Raw genomic sequence first — 17,890 nt, forward strand, 5'->3', positions numbered from 1 at the left:
TGTGTGTACCTCAGTGTAGCTACATCACTGTATGGTATTGTGTGTACCTCAGTGTATCTGCATCACTGTGTAGTATTGTGTGTACCTTAGTGTAGCTACATCACTGTGTAGTATTGTGTGTACCTAAGTGTAGCTACATCACTGTGTGGTATAGTGTATACCTAAGAGTAGCTATTTTACTGTGTAGTATTGTGCTTACCTCAGAGTATCTACATCACTGTGTAGTATTGTGTGTACCTCAGTGTAGCTACATCACTGTGTAGTATTGTGTGTACTGTGTAATGGTGTGTAGTATTGTACATACCTCAGTGTAGCTACATCACTGTGTGGTATTGTGTGTATCTCAGTGTAGCTTCATCACTGTGTGGTATTGTGTGTACCTCAGTGTAGCTACATCACTGTGTGGTATTGTGTGTATCTCAGTGTAGCTTCATCACTGTGTGGTATTGTGCGTACCTCCTTATAGTTGCATCACTGTGTGGTATTGTGTGTACCTCAGTGTAGCTACATCACTGTGTTGAATTTCGTGTGCCTTGCTGTAGCTACATCACTGTCTGGTATAGTGTGTACCTCGATGTAGCTACTGTAGGCTTACTTACTTTAGCGGTGTACTAATAACAGCGCTTTTAGCACTGTCGCACGTGCGCTAATTCATGTCCGCGCAGTAATTTGTCCGAGCATTTTCATGTACATTTTCATTTGATGATGTTTTCTTCGAAATTTTGCAAATAAACACTCTTGAGAGTTTGCACTAGTTACACTGCTTGCTACTATTTTAAGGTTTGTATGATATTCCTGTTTATTGTTCATATTATTATTTTAAATATATGATCATGCAAAATAAAATATTTAAGCTTGTAGTTTGTGTTTTTTGTCATTTGATCAAGTTGTTATCGATTTCCGTATCACCTTCGGGCATGTCCGTTGTTGCAGTCGCTTGTTTACGGAAAGGTGTGAACGTTTGTATTAAGACACAATGCAGGACAAAGGGGATTCAATGATTAAAATGTGTGACAATCTCGTTTTATTTCAGCAATTATAACTAGTATACAGAATATAAAACACGCAGATTTTTATAATCAAATACAAGAAGACAATACAGGCAATATTATACTTTATATACTGTACATAAACGTAAAGCTACATCACAGTTAAAAGTATCATTGAAAAAATACAAGTATCATCACGGCACACTATCTTAAAGTCATACTTGGTACATGTTTTAAAGTTTTTAGCTAATGGATTTTTTCGATTGCATCCATTAGACCTATAAGGCGCCACCCTGTCATGACTGATTCTTTTTTCACATTTCTGTGTGCATCGACCAGAATGAAAACTGAATTTTATTAGACTTTAATCAGTTATCAGATATTTACTAGTAGTAACTAGTATTCACAATTTTCAAGAGATTTACGGTATAACACTTAAGTAAATAATTTCAAATAAATCGTTCTTTCTTTAGCCCGCTGACAGTGAAAAAAGTTGATTTCATAATCAGTATGACATATAATTACAGCAGAAACACATTACATAAAAATTACCGACAGTTAAGTTTATTTCCGAAAATCTTCGTGAATCTCAGTAAATCTCCGAGAGCCTCATCTCGGACAGCGCTAAAATTAGAAATTAGCAGTCTCGCGAGAGCGCTAATTCACGTCCATGCATTAATTAGATATTTCACCAAAAATTGCGTTTGCGCTAAATTTTTGCCGCGCTAATAAATGTATGCCTACAGTATATCACTGTGAGATATAGTGTATTGTAACCTCAATGTAGCTACATGTTGTGTGGTATTGTGTGTACCTGTGTTTAGCAACATTACTTTGTGGTATTGTGTGTAACGCAGTGAAGCTACATCACCTTGTAGTATAGTATGTACCTCAGTGTAGCTACATCACTGTGTGGTATAGTGTGTTCCTCAGTTTAGCTACATCACTGTGTGGTTTAGTGTGTACCTCAGTGAAGCTGCATCACTTTCTTGTATTGTATGTACCTCAGTGCAGCTACATCACCGTGTGGTGTAGTGTTTACCTTAGTGTTGCTACATCACTGTGTGGTATTGTGTGTACCTCGGTATAGCTACATTACTTTGTGGTATTGTGTGTACCTCAGTGAAGCTACAATACTGTGTGGTATAGTGTGTACCTCAGTGTAGCAACATCAATGTGTGGTATAGTGTGTTCCTCAATGTGGCTACATCACTGTGTAGTATTGTACACACCTCAGTGTAGCTAACATTTTGAACAGACAGAATCGACCGGAATGATGTCTGCGAAATGCATCACAGCATGCAAACTGTCCCGGATGATTGGGTCAATCCCTACCTAAACGGTCCGGAGAACATCCATGATACATCCCACAGAAAAAAACAAACACCGCTAACATTATTCTGTCAAACTAGAGTTCTTAATTAAAGTAATTGATTGGCCGGCAAAGTACCTACATTATCAATCAGGTAATCAGTGAGATTAGTTCCCAAAGAATTGTAGCTACATCATTGTGTTGTATTGTATTCACCTCAGTGTAGCTACCTCATTGTGTCGTATTGTATGCACCTCAGTGTAGCTACCTCATTGTGTCGAATTATATGCACCTCAGTGTAGCTACCTCATTGTGTCGTATTGTATGCACCTCAGTGTAGCTACATCATTGTGTCGTATTGTATGCACCTCAGTGTAGCTACATCATTGTGTCGTATTGTATGCACCTCAGTGTAGCTACCTGATTGTGTAGTATTTTACGTACCTCAGTGTAGCTACGTCACTGTGTGGTATTGTGTGTACCTCATTGTAGCTACATTATTGTGTAGTATTGTCAGGGTTGGCAAAGTATATAAATACCGGCATGACAGATACCCCTAAAATCAGTGTAAGCAACAAATACTGGCATTTACTTCAAACAGCAATCAAACTGAGTATATTTCACAGAAAATATTGAGAAAGTAGAACATATTTACAAATATTTATACAATACTGGACATAGTGATTACTCAAAGTCATACATAATCACATTCAATAAGTCACCACTCCAACCCCCTTTGATTTGATACAAACTTGCACAGAATGATTATCTTGATGATCTTTAGGTCTGGATCGAAACTGGGTCATGTCAGGTCAAAAACTGGTCACCAGGTCAAACGAAATGAAAAGCTTTTTAACATGTTTGAGGCCACATTTGTGACCCTATCTTCATGAAACTTGATCAGAATGTTTATCTTGGTGATTCCTAGGCCAGATTTAAAACTGGGTCATGTGGAGTCAAAAACTAGGTCTCCGGCTCAAATCAAAGGAAAAGGGTGTTAACACTCTGGAGGCCATATTTCTGACCCTATCTTAATGAGACTTTGTAAGAATGTTTATCTTGATGATTCCTAGGCCAAGTTTAAAACTGGGTCATGTGGGGTCAAAAACTAGGTCACCACTCAAATCAAAGAAAGAGCTTGTTAACACTGTAGAGGCCACATTTATTACCGTGTCTTTATGAAACTTGGTCAGAATGTTTATCTTGATGATTACAGGGCCAAGTTTAACACGTGAGCGATATAGGGTCATCATGACCCTCTTGTTTATAACTATATTTGCCTTTTTATCATGAACAGTTGTCAATCACTCAATGACATAATGAAAAGGTTTCTTGTCTTACCTTTTACCAAAAATAACTGTTCATTTGGGAATTTAAGTGGTCTACTCTATTATTACAGCAGTAGTAATCTTTAACATGATTAACTGATCACTGTTTTCTACAGACATAATTGCAGGGCTACTTTGCATGGTGTTTGCACAATAATGAAATTGTGGCCTTAGGCAATTTATCCATACATGTGTTGATGTGATGATCAAAGTGTCACCTATTACACACAATTACCAAACAATTAAATACACCTGTTGATATGTTGATATCACCTACTGACACCATTAACATTAAAATACAATGATATCTAATATTGATGAGGGGGTAAGGGAATAGTTTTTAAGCGCTCTGTATATGCTGGTAAATACCAGTAAATGTCACCGACGTGTCAATACTCTTAAATGTCAGCACTTTGCTAACCCTGAGTATTGTACATATCTCAGTGTAGCTTGCATCATTGTGTAGTATTGTGTCTACCTCAGTGTAGCTGCATCACTGTGTAGTATTGTGTGTACCTCAGTGTAGCTGCATCACTGTGTAGTATTGTTTGTACCTCAGTGTAGCTGCATCACTGTGTAGTATTGTGTGTACCTCAGTGTAGCTGCATCACTGTGTAGTATTGTGTGTACCTCAGTGTAGCTGCATCACTGTGTAGTATTGTGTGTACCTCAGTGTAGCTGCATCACTGTGTAGTATTGTGTGTACCCAAGTGTAGCTGCATCACTGTGTAGTATTGTTTGTACCTCAGTGTAGCTACATCACTTTGTAGTATTGTTACATCACTGTGTAGTATTGTTTGTACCTCAGTGTAGCTACATCACTGTGTAGTATTGTGTGTACCTCAGTGTAGCTGCATCATTGTGTAGTATTGTGTGTACCTCATTGTAGCTACATCATTGTGTAGTATTGTGTGTACCTCAGTGTAGCTACATCACTTTGTGGTATTGTTTGTACCTCAGTGTAGCTACATCACTGTGTAGTATTGTGTGTACCTCAGTGTAGCTGCATCATTGTGTAGTATTGTGTATACCTCAGTGTAGCTGCATCATTGTGTAGTATTGTGTGTACCTCAGTGTAGCTACATCACTGTGTAGTATTGTTTGTACCTCAGTGTAGCTACATCACTGTGTAGTATTGTGTGTACCTCAGTGTAGCTGCATCATTGTGTAGTATTGTGTGTACCTCAGTGTAGCTGCATCATCGTTTAGTATTGTGTGTGCCTAAGTGTAGCTACATCACTTTGTAGTATTGTTACATCACTGTGTAGTATTGTGTGTACCACAGTGTACTTGCATCACTGTGTAGTATTGTGTGTACCTTAGTGTAGCTACATCACTGTGTAGTATTGTGTGTACCCAAGTGTAGCTACATCACTGTGTAGTATTGTGTGTACCTCAATGTAGCTGCATCACTGTGTGTATTGTGTGTACCTTAGTGTAGCTACATCACTGTGTAGTATTGTGTGTACCTTAGTGTAGCTACATCACTGTGTAGTGTTGTGTGTAACACAGTGTAGCTAAATCACTTTGTAGTATTGTGTGTACCTCAGTGTAGCTACATCACTTTGTAGTATTGTGTGTACCTCAGTGTAACTGCATCTCTGTGTAGTATTGTGTGTACCTCAGTGTAGCTGCATCACTGTGTGTATTGTGTGTACCTTAGTGTAGCTACATCACTGTATAATGTTGTGTGTAACTCAGTGTAGCTACATCACTGTGTACAGGGTTCTGCCAAAGATCAAAAATGGTGGGGACACATGTCCCCTTGGTATGAAAAATATAGGGACATTTTCAATATCTTGGGGACAACAACTTTTGACCATATGTCAATAAATAAGACAGTAACATCACTAAAACTGAAGTTTTTATTTTAGTCCAACCATTGATACTCTTTAAATCAAAGCCCGCCGGCTTAGCTCAGTAAGTAGAGCGTTGGTCTACGGATCGCGGGGTCGTGAGTTCGAGCCTCGGGCAGGGCGTATGTTCACCTTGACTATTTGATAAACGACATTGTGTCTGAAATCATTAGTCCTCCACCTCTGATTCATGTGGGGAAGTTGGCAGTTACTTGCGGAGAACAGGTTTGTACTGGTACAGAATCCAGGAACACTGGTTAAGTTAACTGGCCGCCGTTACATGACTGAAATACTGTTGAAAACGGCGTTAAACCCAAAACAAAACAAAACAGAACTCTTTAAAACAACTCTCCTGAAATTTGGATTCACTTTCCTTCTTGGCTTCATTCGATTTTTCTGCACCCTTTGTGGTTTGATTTTGTGACGCATTTTCAATTTTGGAGGCAATTACTGTGGAATGGTTGACAGATTTTAAGGAGCCAACGGACTCACTTTCAATTCCACCTGCCAAGACAGTGGGTGGAGAACGATTAACAACATCGGGTTTGTGTGTTCTATGAGGTTCTATGAAGCTACATGTACAAGTACAATGTACTACAAGTACTAGGCCGTGAAACATTAGACTGAATGTTTTTCTTGCCTGCAGATACTAAAATGCAGCTTAAAATTGTTCATTGTTGATCAAAATGACGTTTTTGCAGAAAACTCTTCTATTCTGATACAGTACGATTCGTACTTCATCCCCAAAATTTTCGTAACGCGACAACTGATGCTTCTAGACCAATTTTAGTGCGACATTCTTATTTTTAACGCGAGATTCTCGGGATATCGCGGCCTCGGCAGAACCCTGTGTGTAGTATTGTGTGTACCTCAGTGTAGCTGCATCACTGTGTAATTTTGAGTGTACCTCAGTGTAGCTACATCACTATGTAGTATTGTGTGTACCTCAGTGTAGCTACATCACTGTGTAATTTTGTGTGTACCTCAGTGTAGCTGCATCACTGTGTGTATTGTGTGTACCTTAGTGTAGCTACATCACTGTGTAGTATTGTGTGTACCTCAGTGTAGCTACATCACTGTGTAATATTGTGTGTACCTCAGTGTAGCTGCATCACTTTGTAGTATTGTTTGTACCTCAGTGTAGCTACATCTCTTTGTAGTATTGTGTGTACCTCAGTGTACCTGCATCACTGTGTAATTTTTTGTGTACCTCAGTGTAGCTGTATCACTGTGTGTATTGTGTGTATCTTAGTGTAGCTACATCACTGTGTAGTATTGTGTGTACTTCAGTGTAGCTACATCACTGTGTAATAGTGTGTGTACCTCAGTGTAGCTGCATCACTTTGTAGTATTGTGTGTACCTCAGTGTAGCTACATCACTTTGTAGTATTGTGTGTACCTCAGTGTAGCTACATCACTTTGTAGTATTGTGTTCCTCAGTGTAGCTACATCACTGTGTAATTTTGTGTGTACCTCAATGTAGCTACATCACTGTGTAGTATTGTGTGTAACTCAGTGCTCAGTGTAGCTACATCACTGTGTGATATTGTGTGTACCTCAGAGAAGCTACCTCAGTGTGTAGTATTGTGTGTACCTCAGTGTATACAGGGTTGTGAAAGTACAAACTTGTCTACAGCGAAACACTGCTTGTTCTAACATTGATGACTCCAGGAATACTGGTTAGGGCACTTAACTGAAATACTCATATATAACTGGTGAAAAAGGGTGCTAAATTCAAAACAAAAAAAGGTGGAAAAATTGATTCTGGTAAAATTTCCCAAAGCCAGAATTTAATTGTTAAACTTAATGCAAATCTGGAATTTTCAGACATCCTCGTTATAAAGGTTGTAGAAATTAGAATGTTTTTCAACCTAGAAATCAGAGAGTAAAAGTTTTGAAGGTTTTCTTTGATGGTGTTTCAGATACAATTCCTGTCTGTACCAAGAGCAATGATGGTCCAATCTACTATGAAGGGGACTCTGTGACCTTGACATGCACAATGGGTTTCCATGGTAACCAGAAACCAAAGTTAGATTGGACTTTACCCAGATGGCATGTGGATTATGATCATTTGAGGTTCAAACAAGAAAACTCGGCTAACTTGGTAAAAATCATCATCTATTACTTTGCCTTATAGAAATTATTATTACTTGACTACTTATATAAATTTGGTCAGTAGTAAAAACCTGTCTCCATTTAATAAGTGTGCACTACAAACTCATTAATATTTTTGGAATCTCAAGGTTGTCTTAATCAACAAAATAAAATCCCAATTAACAAGCAAAATTGAGTTATCTTTTAAATTTTAAATTGACAAATTAGTGTCTTCGTGAAATACCATTTGTTGCTTTATGAAACCAAAGAATTTGTATGCCAGCTTAAGTAAACGATTTCATGTTATATGATTTTAAACTGAGGCAGGGGTGTAAAAATGTTTTCAAGTAGCAGGTGAATCTCCAAAAATATAAGGTAGGTCTGGGGGCTCCTCTCCTGTAGGGTTCAAGGGGACAGCGTCCCCTGTAGGGGGTTCAGGGAGGCAGAGCCCTCCGAGCTGACAGCGATTTTTGCCCTTCTGAAACTCGAATCATCTGAGGCAGGTTTTCCATCATTTTTTACCATCCAGAATTAGGCATATAGATGAATATATTTAATAGGAAAATTCAGAAAGCATTTATGATTGGCACAATATACTGACTAGTAAACACAATTTCTATTGTCTAGGCACTGGCAATATTCAGAACAGCACTGGCTGTTTGTTATATCATTAGTCCTCACTGTCATATTCAGATTGAGAATCAGATTCTTTCATTTTAAAACTAGTATACAGGGGTTCCATTTGACCCTGTGCGTCACTCGGGACCCGGGGGCATTTTCCTTTGATAATCCTTTCACTTATCATTCATTTCCTGCAGTAAAACTTATATCCACAATTAACACGTGTATTCTAAATAAACACCTGCGGTCATGCGATTTTCCAGTTACACTAATAATGATATGCATGACATAAGCAGTAAGGTATGGAAGGCGGAGTTAAACCCACCATTGATAGGCGATCGCAGTGTCTTCCTGCCTTTGATCTTCTGCTAAATCCCGCCTTTTATCCTGTAGACATGCCTCGCCGATTTTTTTTATCAGCAAATAATGTCACGGGGATTGCACACAGGTAACTGTTAAAATTAATTGATAAAGCTTATTGATTCTGTGTACTGTCAAAAAGGCGCCAATTATTAAATTATCCGTAAGCGGCCAGCTGATTAACCGAGCACGTGAAAAGTGCCCTGTAAGATTTCTTCATGCAACCTTTAAATTAGACCATTGTTTAGTGATCGTATCGTAATTTCAACTGGAAAATCCACAAATTTTAATGAATTTCGAAAACAAAAATAAGTTTAGAATGTCCGTTCACGATTCTAATTACACCCGATGTCATATGCAATTTTTCTAAAATTCTTTAAAAAAAGCTGACTTTTAATGCAATATTTTATGATAAATAACATAAAAATTTGAGGAACTATCTCTGGTTTACCCTAGTGGGTCAAGTAATCTGAGCAAAAACTGCTCTCAGACGGCATTCTGAAAGTGTACCAGTATCGAGATTGTACCTTTTGGATATATTTTTAAGAGAGTGTTATAGCACTTTATAGAACTTTTCTGTTAATGAAATATTGATGAAAGACCTAATCAGTATAACATGATTTTTGATAAATATTAGTTTACAGTGTGACCTGAAACAGACATTTTTATTATGTTGTAACATAATCTTGGCTTTATTGTATTACCAGTTGCTTATAACTATATAAGAAAATTTCAGGGTCAATTATATCGATGTGTTTGGACAGGACTCCTGTATTTTGGAAAAAGACCCTTCAAAATTTGGACCCAAGGGTCCTGGGACTCTTGGGTTTTCAGGTCTAGTGGAATCCCTGGTATATACATGCTTTGTCATAAGCCAACAACTCTTTTAGAACTAATAATATCAGAAATTTCTTCTCTACTAAGGACCAGTCATTGTCGTCCGTTGTCTGTCAACATTTGCCTTGTTAACACTCTAGAGGCCACATTTATGAACCTATCTTCATGAAACTTGGTCAGAATGTTTATCTTGATGATCTTTAGGCCAGGTTCAAAACTGGGTCATGTGGGCTCAAAAACTAAGTCACTAGGCCAGATCAAAGGAAAATCTTGTTAACACTCTAGAGACCACATTTTAAGTTTGAAACTCATGAGAATTAGTCAGAATGTTTGTCTTGATGACCTCTAGCTCCATTTCGATTCTGGGTCATGTGGGGTCAGAAGCTGGGTCACCTGGTCAAATCAGAGGAAAAGCTTGTTAACACTCTAGAGGCCACATTTATGACCGTATGTTCATGAAACTTGGTCAGAATGTTTATCTTGATGATGTTTAGGCCAATTTCGAAACTGGGTCATGTGGGATCAAAAACTAGGTCACTAGGCCAGATCTAAGGAAAATCTTGTAAACACTCTAGAGACCACATTTTAAGTTTGAAACTCATGAGAATTAGTCAGAATGTTTGTTTTGATGACCTCTAGTTCAAGTTCCAGTGTGTGGATCTTGTTGGATCAGAAACTAGGTCACCAGGTCAAATCAAAGAAAAAGCTTGTTAACACTCTAGAGGCCATATTTATGGCCCTATCTTCATGAAACTTGGTCAGAATGTTTATCTTGATGATCTTTAGGCCAGGTTCGAATCTGGGTTATGTGGGTCAAAAACTAGGTCACTAGGCCAGATCAATGGAAAATCTTGTTAACACTCTAGAGACCACATTTTAAGTTTGAAACTCATGGGAATTGGTCAGGATGTTTGTTTTGATAAAATCTAGGTCAGTTGGGGTCAAAAACTAGGTCACCTGGTCAAGTCAAAGATAAACCTTGTGTATGCAGTAGGGGCTGCACTTTTCATCTGATGTGCATGAAACTTGCTCAGAATGTTTGTCTCTATGAAGTCTAGGATGTATTTTTACCTGGGTCACATGGGGACAAAAAATAGGTCACCAAGTCAAATCAAAGAAAAAACTTGTTTACGCTCTAGGGGCCACATTTTTTATTCAATCTTCATAAAACTTGTTCAGAATGTTTTGTATCATAAAGCCTGATGTGATTTCAAATCTGGGTCATGTAGGGTCAAAAACTAGGTCACTTGGTAAAATCAAAGGAAAAGCTTGTTTACAACTCTAGAGGCTACTTTTTGCTCCAATCTTCACGAAACTTTGCTAGAATAACTGTTTTCATGAAATCATGGACAGGTTTTAATCTGGGTCATGTAGGGTCAAAAACTAGGTCACTAGGTCAAATTGAAGAAAATTGGTCAGAATATTTGTCTCCTTGAAATCTTGGATTGGACAAAAATTGGGTATAGTTGGCTAAAAAGCTATGTCACTAATGCCAAATCGAAGAAATATCTTGTTTACACTCTAGAGGCCACATTTTTGCTCCAGTCTTCATGAAACTAAGTCAGAATGTTTATCTCTTTGAAAACTCTTGAGTTTGAAACTGGGTCATGTGGTATCAAAAAATGGATGACTAGGTCAAACATGTTTACACTGTTATGGTGTGTTACTCTGGTGAGTGATCTAGGGCCATCTTGGCCCTCTTGTTAGCTCACCTGAGCACGAAGTGCTCAAGGTGAGCTTTTTTGATTGCCTGTGTCCGTCCGTCGTCAACAATTTGACTTTTAACACTCTAGTGGTCACAATTTTGGCCCAATCTTAATGACAATTGGTCAGAATGTTACCCGAAATAAAATCTTGGAACAGTTTGATATTGGGTCATCTGGGATCAAAAACTAGGTCACCAGTTCAAATCAAAGGAAAAGCTTGTTAACAACTTAACACTCTAGAGGCCACATTTATGATTGTATCTTCATGAAACTTAGTCAGAATGTTAATCTTGATGATCTTTAGGTCAAGTTCGAATCTTGGTCATGTGGGGTCAAAAACTAGGTCACCAGGTCAAATCAAAGGAAAAGCTTGTTAAACACTAGAGGCCACATTTATGACCATATCTTAATGAAACTTAGTCAGAATGTTAATCTTGATTATCTTAAGGTCCTCTTCAAATCTGGGTCATGTGGGGTCAAAAACTAGGTTTACATGTCAAATCAAAGGAAAAGCTAGTTAACACTGTAGAGGCCACATTTATGACCATATCTTAATGAAACTTGGTCAGACTGTTAATCTTGATGATCTTTAGGTCAAGTTTAAATCTAGGTCAGGTGGGGTCAAAAACTAGGTCACCAGGTCAAATCAAATGTAAAGCTTGTTGACACTCTAGAGGCCACATTTATGAAATATATCTATGAAACTTAGTCAGAATGTTAATCCTGATGATCTTTAGGTCAAGTTCAAATCTAGTTCAAGTGGAATCAGAAACTAGGTCACCAGGTCAAATCAAAGGTAAGCTAGTTACCACTCTTGAGGCCACATTTATGACTATATCTTAATGAAACTTGGTCAGAATGTTAACCTTGATGACCTTTAGTTCAAGTTCAAATCTAGGTCAGTGGGGTCAAAAACTAGGTCACCAGGTCAAATCAAAGGAAAAGCTAATTAACACTCTACATGCCATATTTACGACCTTATCTTCATGAAACTTGGTCAGACTGTCAATCTTGATGATCTTTAGGTCAAGTTTTAATCTGGGTTAGGTCGGGTCTAAAACTAGGTCACCAGGTCAGATCAAAGGAAAAGCTTGTTAACACTCTAGAGGCCACATTTATGACTGTATCTTTATGAAACTTGGTCAGAATGTTAACCATTATGATCTTTAGGTCAAGTTTGAATCTGGGTCATGTAGGGTCAAAAACTAGGTCACCAAGTCAAATCAAAGGAAAAGCTAGTTAACACTCTAGAGGCCACATTTATGACATATCTTAATAAAACTTCGTCAGAATGTTAATCATGAAAATCTTCAGGTAAAGTTTAAATCTGGGTCAGATGGGGTCAGAAACTAGGTCGTCAGGTCAAATCAAATGTAAAGCTTGTTAACATTCTAGAGACCACATTTTAAGTTTGAAACTCATGGGAATTGATCAGAATGTTTGTCTTGATGACCTCTAGGTCAGGTTCAAATCTGGGTCATTTGGGGTCAAATAAAATTAAAAGCTAGTTAACACTCTAGAGACCACATTTATGACCCTATCTTTATGAAACTTGGTCAGTTAAGGTCAAATCAAAGGAAAAGCTAATTAACACTCTACATGCCATATTTACGACCTTATCTTCATGAAACTTGGTCAGACTGTCAATCTTGATGATCTTAAGGTTAAGTTCCAATCTGGGTCAGGTGAGATCAAAAACTTGGTCACCAGGTCAAATCAAAGGTAAAGCTTGTTAACAATCTAGAAGCCACATTTATGACTATATCTTCATGAAACTTGGTCAGAAAGTTAATTTTGATGATCTTTAGATCAAGTTCGAATCTGGGTCATGTGTGGTCAAAAACTAGATAACTAGGTCAAATTAAAGGAAAAACTAGTTAACACTCTAGAGGCCACATTTATGACCATAGCTTAATGAAACTTGGTCAGAATGTTAATCTTGATGATCTTTAGGTCATTAGGTTAGGTGAGCGATACAGGGCCTTCATGGCCCTCTTGTTTCTTAAATGTAGACTATTTAGTGACTTATTATTAAGATTGCACTATAAAATCTCTTAAGAAAGGACAGAAATATCCGAAAATAACGGTCGCGAATTGGTGACAAATATTGCAAACAGAAGTTGGAATTCAAAATTCTTATAAACATATCTGTTTTGTGTTTCTTTTCTATCATCATAGGTATTCAATACTTACAATTTCTACTTAATTAAAGCATTTTTTATTTGTTTTTACCCAAACTAAGCCTGGGTAATAATAAAAGAATGCTATAGATCGTAAGGGACGACTGCTCATATAATCGTATCAAGTACACAATATATTAAATGATTATGCTTATCCAATTTGTTATTCAGTAATCTAATTATCGCCAATTGGCTGCCTAATCAAATAAAATTATTCCAAATAGGCCGCCCTCGTTTCAATAATTGATGTTTTTTATACAAGTTTTGTCTGCACATATTAACGATTTTTACACCTATTTTTAGCTCACATGTCACAAAGTGACAGTGTGAGCTTTTGTGATCGCGCAGCGTCCGTCGTCCGTCGTCCGTCCGTGCGTCCGTCCGTCCGTGCGTAAACTTTTGGTTGTGACCACTCTAGAGGTCACATTTTTCATGGGATCTTTGTGAAAGTTGGTCAGAATGTTCATCTTGATGATATCTAGGTCAAGTTCGAAACTGGGTCAACTGCGGTCAAAAACTAGGTCAGTAGGTCTAAAAATAGAAAAACCTTGTGACCTCTCTAGAGGCCATATTTTTCAATGGATCTTAATGAAAATTAGTCAGAATGTTTACCTTGATGATATCTAGGTCAAGTTCGAAACTGGGTCACGTGCCATCAAAAACTAGGTCAGTAGGTCAAATAATAGAAAAACCTTGTGACCTCTCTAGAGGCCATATTTTTCATGGGATCTGTATGAAAGTTGGTCTGAGTGTTCATCTTGATGATATCTAGATCAAGTTCGAAACTGGGTCACGTGCTTTCCAAAACTAGGTCAGTAGGTCTAAAAATAGAAAAACCTTGTGACCTCCCTAGAGGCCATATTTTTCTATGGATCTTCATGAAAATTGGTCAGAATGTTCATCTTGATGATATCTAGGCCGTGTTCGAAAGAGGGTCATGTGCGGTCAAAAACTAGGTCAATAGGTCTAAAAATAGAAAAACTTTGTGACCTCTCTAGAGGCCATATTTTTCAATGGATCTTCATGAAAATTAGTCAGAATGTTCACCTTGATGATATCTAGGTCAAGTTCGAAACTGGGTCACGTGCGGTCCAAAACTAGGTCATTAGGTCTAAAAATAGAAAAACCTTGTGACCTCTCTAGAGGCCATATTTTTCCATGGATCTTCATGAAAGTTAGTCTGAATGTTCACTTTGATGATATCTAGGTCAAGTTTGAAAGTGGGTCACATGCGGTCAAAAACTAGGTCATTAGGTCTAAAAATAGAAAAACCATGTGACCTCTCTAGAGGCCTTATTTTTCAATGGATCTTCATGAATATTAGTCAGAATGTTCACCTTGATGATATCTTGGTCAAGTTCGAAAGTGGATGACGTGTGGTCAAAAACTAGGTCATTAGGTCTAAAAATAGAAAAACCTTGTGACCTCTCTAGAGGCCATACTTTTCATGAGATCTTCATGAAAATTGGTCAGAATGTTCACCTTGATGATATCTAGGTCAAGTTCGAAACTGGGTCACGTGCCTTTAAAAACTAGGTCCTTAGGTCAATTAATAGAAAAACCTTGTGACCTCTCTAGAGGCCGTACTTTTCATGAGATCTTCATGAAAATTGGTGAGAATGTTCACCTTGATGGTATCTAGGTCAAGTTCGAAACTGGGTCAAGTGCCTTCAAAAACTAGGTCATTAGGTCAGAAAATAGAAAAACCTTGTGACCTCTCTAGAGGCCATATTTTTCAATGGATCTTCATGAAACTTGGTCAGAATTTTTATCTCGATATCTAGGTCAAGTTCAGAACTTGGTCACATGAGCTCAAATACTAGGTCACTATGTCTAATAATAGAAAAAAACGACATCATACTCAGTTCAAAACTGGGTCATGTGGGGACAGGTGAGCGATTCAGGACCATCATGGTCCTCTTGTTCAATATAAACATGCCCTCTAGTGTTTTCAATAGTTTTTAGCTCGACTATTCAAAGAATAGGGGAGCTATCCTACTTGCCCCGGCGTCGGCGTGAGCGTGAGCGTTAGCGTCACACAAATGTTAAAGTTTGCGTACCACCCCAAATATTTTCAAAGTCCATTGAGATATTGCTTTGATATTTTGCATACTTGTTTACCATCATGACCCCAGTCTGTAAAAAGGAGGAGGCAACTCTATCAAGCATTTTGACTGAATTATGGCCCCTTTTTGACTTAGAATAAATGTTAAAGTTTGCGTACCACCCCAAATATTTTCAAAGTCCATTGAGATATTGCTTTGATATTTTGCGTACTTGTTTACCATCATGACCCCAGTCTGTAAAAAGGAGGAGGCAACTCTATCAAGCATTTTGACTGAATTATGGCCCCTTTTTGACTTAGAATATGCTTATTGTAATGTTAAAGTTTTACTCATAGCTTATATTATACTATCAAGCACTGAGAATAGTTGAGCACGCTGTCCACTGACAGCTCTTGTTTATTACTGAAATATCTTTGATTTAAAGTTAGTTCATAAATGCAGTGTTTGTTTTTTTCCTTTTTGGGACTCGTTTACAACTGTTTTCCTGTAAGCCGCATCATGTGCATAACGGCATACTTTCATTTTGTGTATTCTGAGATTTCCTGCTACATTAACTCGCGAGAGGGATGCGACTATTGACGTCACATATCGAGCTAATGCCGCATGTGCGTGTGGGAAACTATTGTCATGTTTAAAAATAGCGACTGGGGTTTTCAGTGGAAGTAAACAAATTAATTACTTGCCAGGGGGATACAGATATAGATCGAGCAAATTCAGCATCGTGTCCTGTCAACTTTCCGCGGATGTGAACACAAATTTGACAAAATTTATTTCCGTTGTTGCGGAAAAAGTAGCTGGTGAGAATGCTCAAATAGCCGGGTGATTTTTCCAGCTTTTGGCCCATTTCTACACCCCTGCTGAGGAAGGGATACTCCTGACTCTTCAAAAATTCTTCTACTTGAAATTCTCAAATCTAAATTCTAAGGTTGATTTATATCTAATGATCACTAAAGTTCAGAGTAAATATCAAGGGCAGAACGGGAAATTGTTGTAACATGTTCTTAAATTAATTGAGTTACATCAGTTTTCCCTCTTGCCCCTGTCCTATTTTAAAATATGGTGATCAATATATACATAAAGATAACCAACCTTCAGAGTATATACAGTTATGATACTGTGATATTCATATATTTTATTTCAAATTACATGCTATAAATGAGGAAATATTATTTCATGGCAAGAGCCCTGTCTCCTACATTTTAAGTTCAAGCCTTTCTGACAGTATAGGAGGTGGCAGGTTCCAATCCCCATAAGAGGGTCTTGATTGTTTTTGCAAAATCCTTTTATTATGAATGAGTATTGATTGGCTGTTGCTTTCAGGGTGAGATATTAGTATAGGTAGATAGTCTGTCGTCCCTAGTCTGTTATCCTGCGTCCTGCATCAACATTTTTAGATCACCAGAGCACGAAGTGCACAAGGTGAGCTATTGTGACCGGTCATTGTCCGGCGTCCGGCATGCGACGTCCATCAACATTTGCCTTGTGAACACTCTAGAGGCCACAGTTGTGACCCAATATTTATGAAACTTGGTCAGAATGTTTGCTTTGATGATCTCTAGGTAAAGTTCGAAACTGGGGTCATGTGAGTCAAAAACTAGATCAGTAGGCCAGATCAAAGGAAAAGTTTGTGAACACTCTAGTGGCCACAGTTGTGACTCACTCTTTATGAAACTTGGTCAGAATGTTTGTCTTGATGACCTCTAGATCAAGTTTGAATCTGGATCATGTTGGGTCAAAAACTAGGTCACCCGGTTAAATCAAAGGAAAAGCTTGTGAACACTGTAGAGGCCATAGTTAAGACTCAATCTTTATGAAACTTTGTCAGAATGTTTGTCTTGGTGATCTCTAGGTCAAGTTTGAAACTGGGTCATGTGGGGTCAAAAACTAGGTCACTAGACCAGATCAAAGGAGAATCTTGTTAACACTCTAGAGACCACAATTTAAGTTTGAAACTCATGAGAATTAGTAAGAATATTTGTCTTGATGATCGCTAGTTCAAGTTTGAATCTGGGTCATGTGGGGTCAAAAACTAGGTGAGCCAGTCATATCAAAGGAAAAGCTTGTGAACACTGTAGAGGCCACAGTTGTGACTCAATCTTTATGAAACTTGGTCAGAATGTTTGTCTTGATGATCTCTAGGTCAAGTTCGAAACTGGGTCATGTGGGTTAAAAAATTAGGTCAGGCAAGATCAAAGGAATATCTTGTTAACACTAGAATCCACGGTTTAAGTTTGAAACTCATGAGAATTGATCAGAATGTTTGGTTTGTCTTGATTACCTCTTGGGCAAGTTCGAATTTGGCTCATGTGGGGTCAAAAATTAGGTCACCCGGTCAAGGTGGGCCGGTGGTCTAGTGGTAACACGCTTGACTGTCTATCCAGAGGTCCGGGGTTCAAATCCCGGTCCAGGCACTGGAAATTTCTGAGATGCTCTTGAGTGTCTCCCACCTAACTAGAGGCCTGTACTGGTTTTTCCCAGGAAAGACGGCTTCGCGTGTATCGGTGCTATACACTGGGCACATTAAAGAACCAGACTGTCTAT

At 38.1% G+C, this 17,890-nt stretch overlaps 1 protein-coding gene across 1 annotated transcript in view; it reads left to right on the top strand.

The window, feature by feature from the left end:
* Nucleotides 1-17,890, top strand: part of LOC123560855 (vascular endothelial growth factor receptor 1-like) — a 100,451-nt gene that overhangs the window by 43,415 nt on the left and 39,146 nt on the right. The window contains exon 3 of the mRNA XM_053516837.1: nucleotides 7,408-7,589. Coding sequence (XP_053372812.1) covers nucleotides 7,408-7,589 — 182 coding nt within the window. The remainder of the gene's footprint in view (nucleotides 1-7,407; nucleotides 7,590-17,890) is intronic.

The sequence above is a fragment of the Mercenaria mercenaria genome, chromosome 10 (assembly GCF_021730395.1).
Source record: "Mercenaria mercenaria strain notata chromosome 10, MADL_Memer_1, whole genome shotgun sequence".
Classification (NCBI taxonomy): Eukaryota; Metazoa; Mollusca; class Bivalvia; order Venerida; family Veneridae; genus Mercenaria; species Mercenaria mercenaria.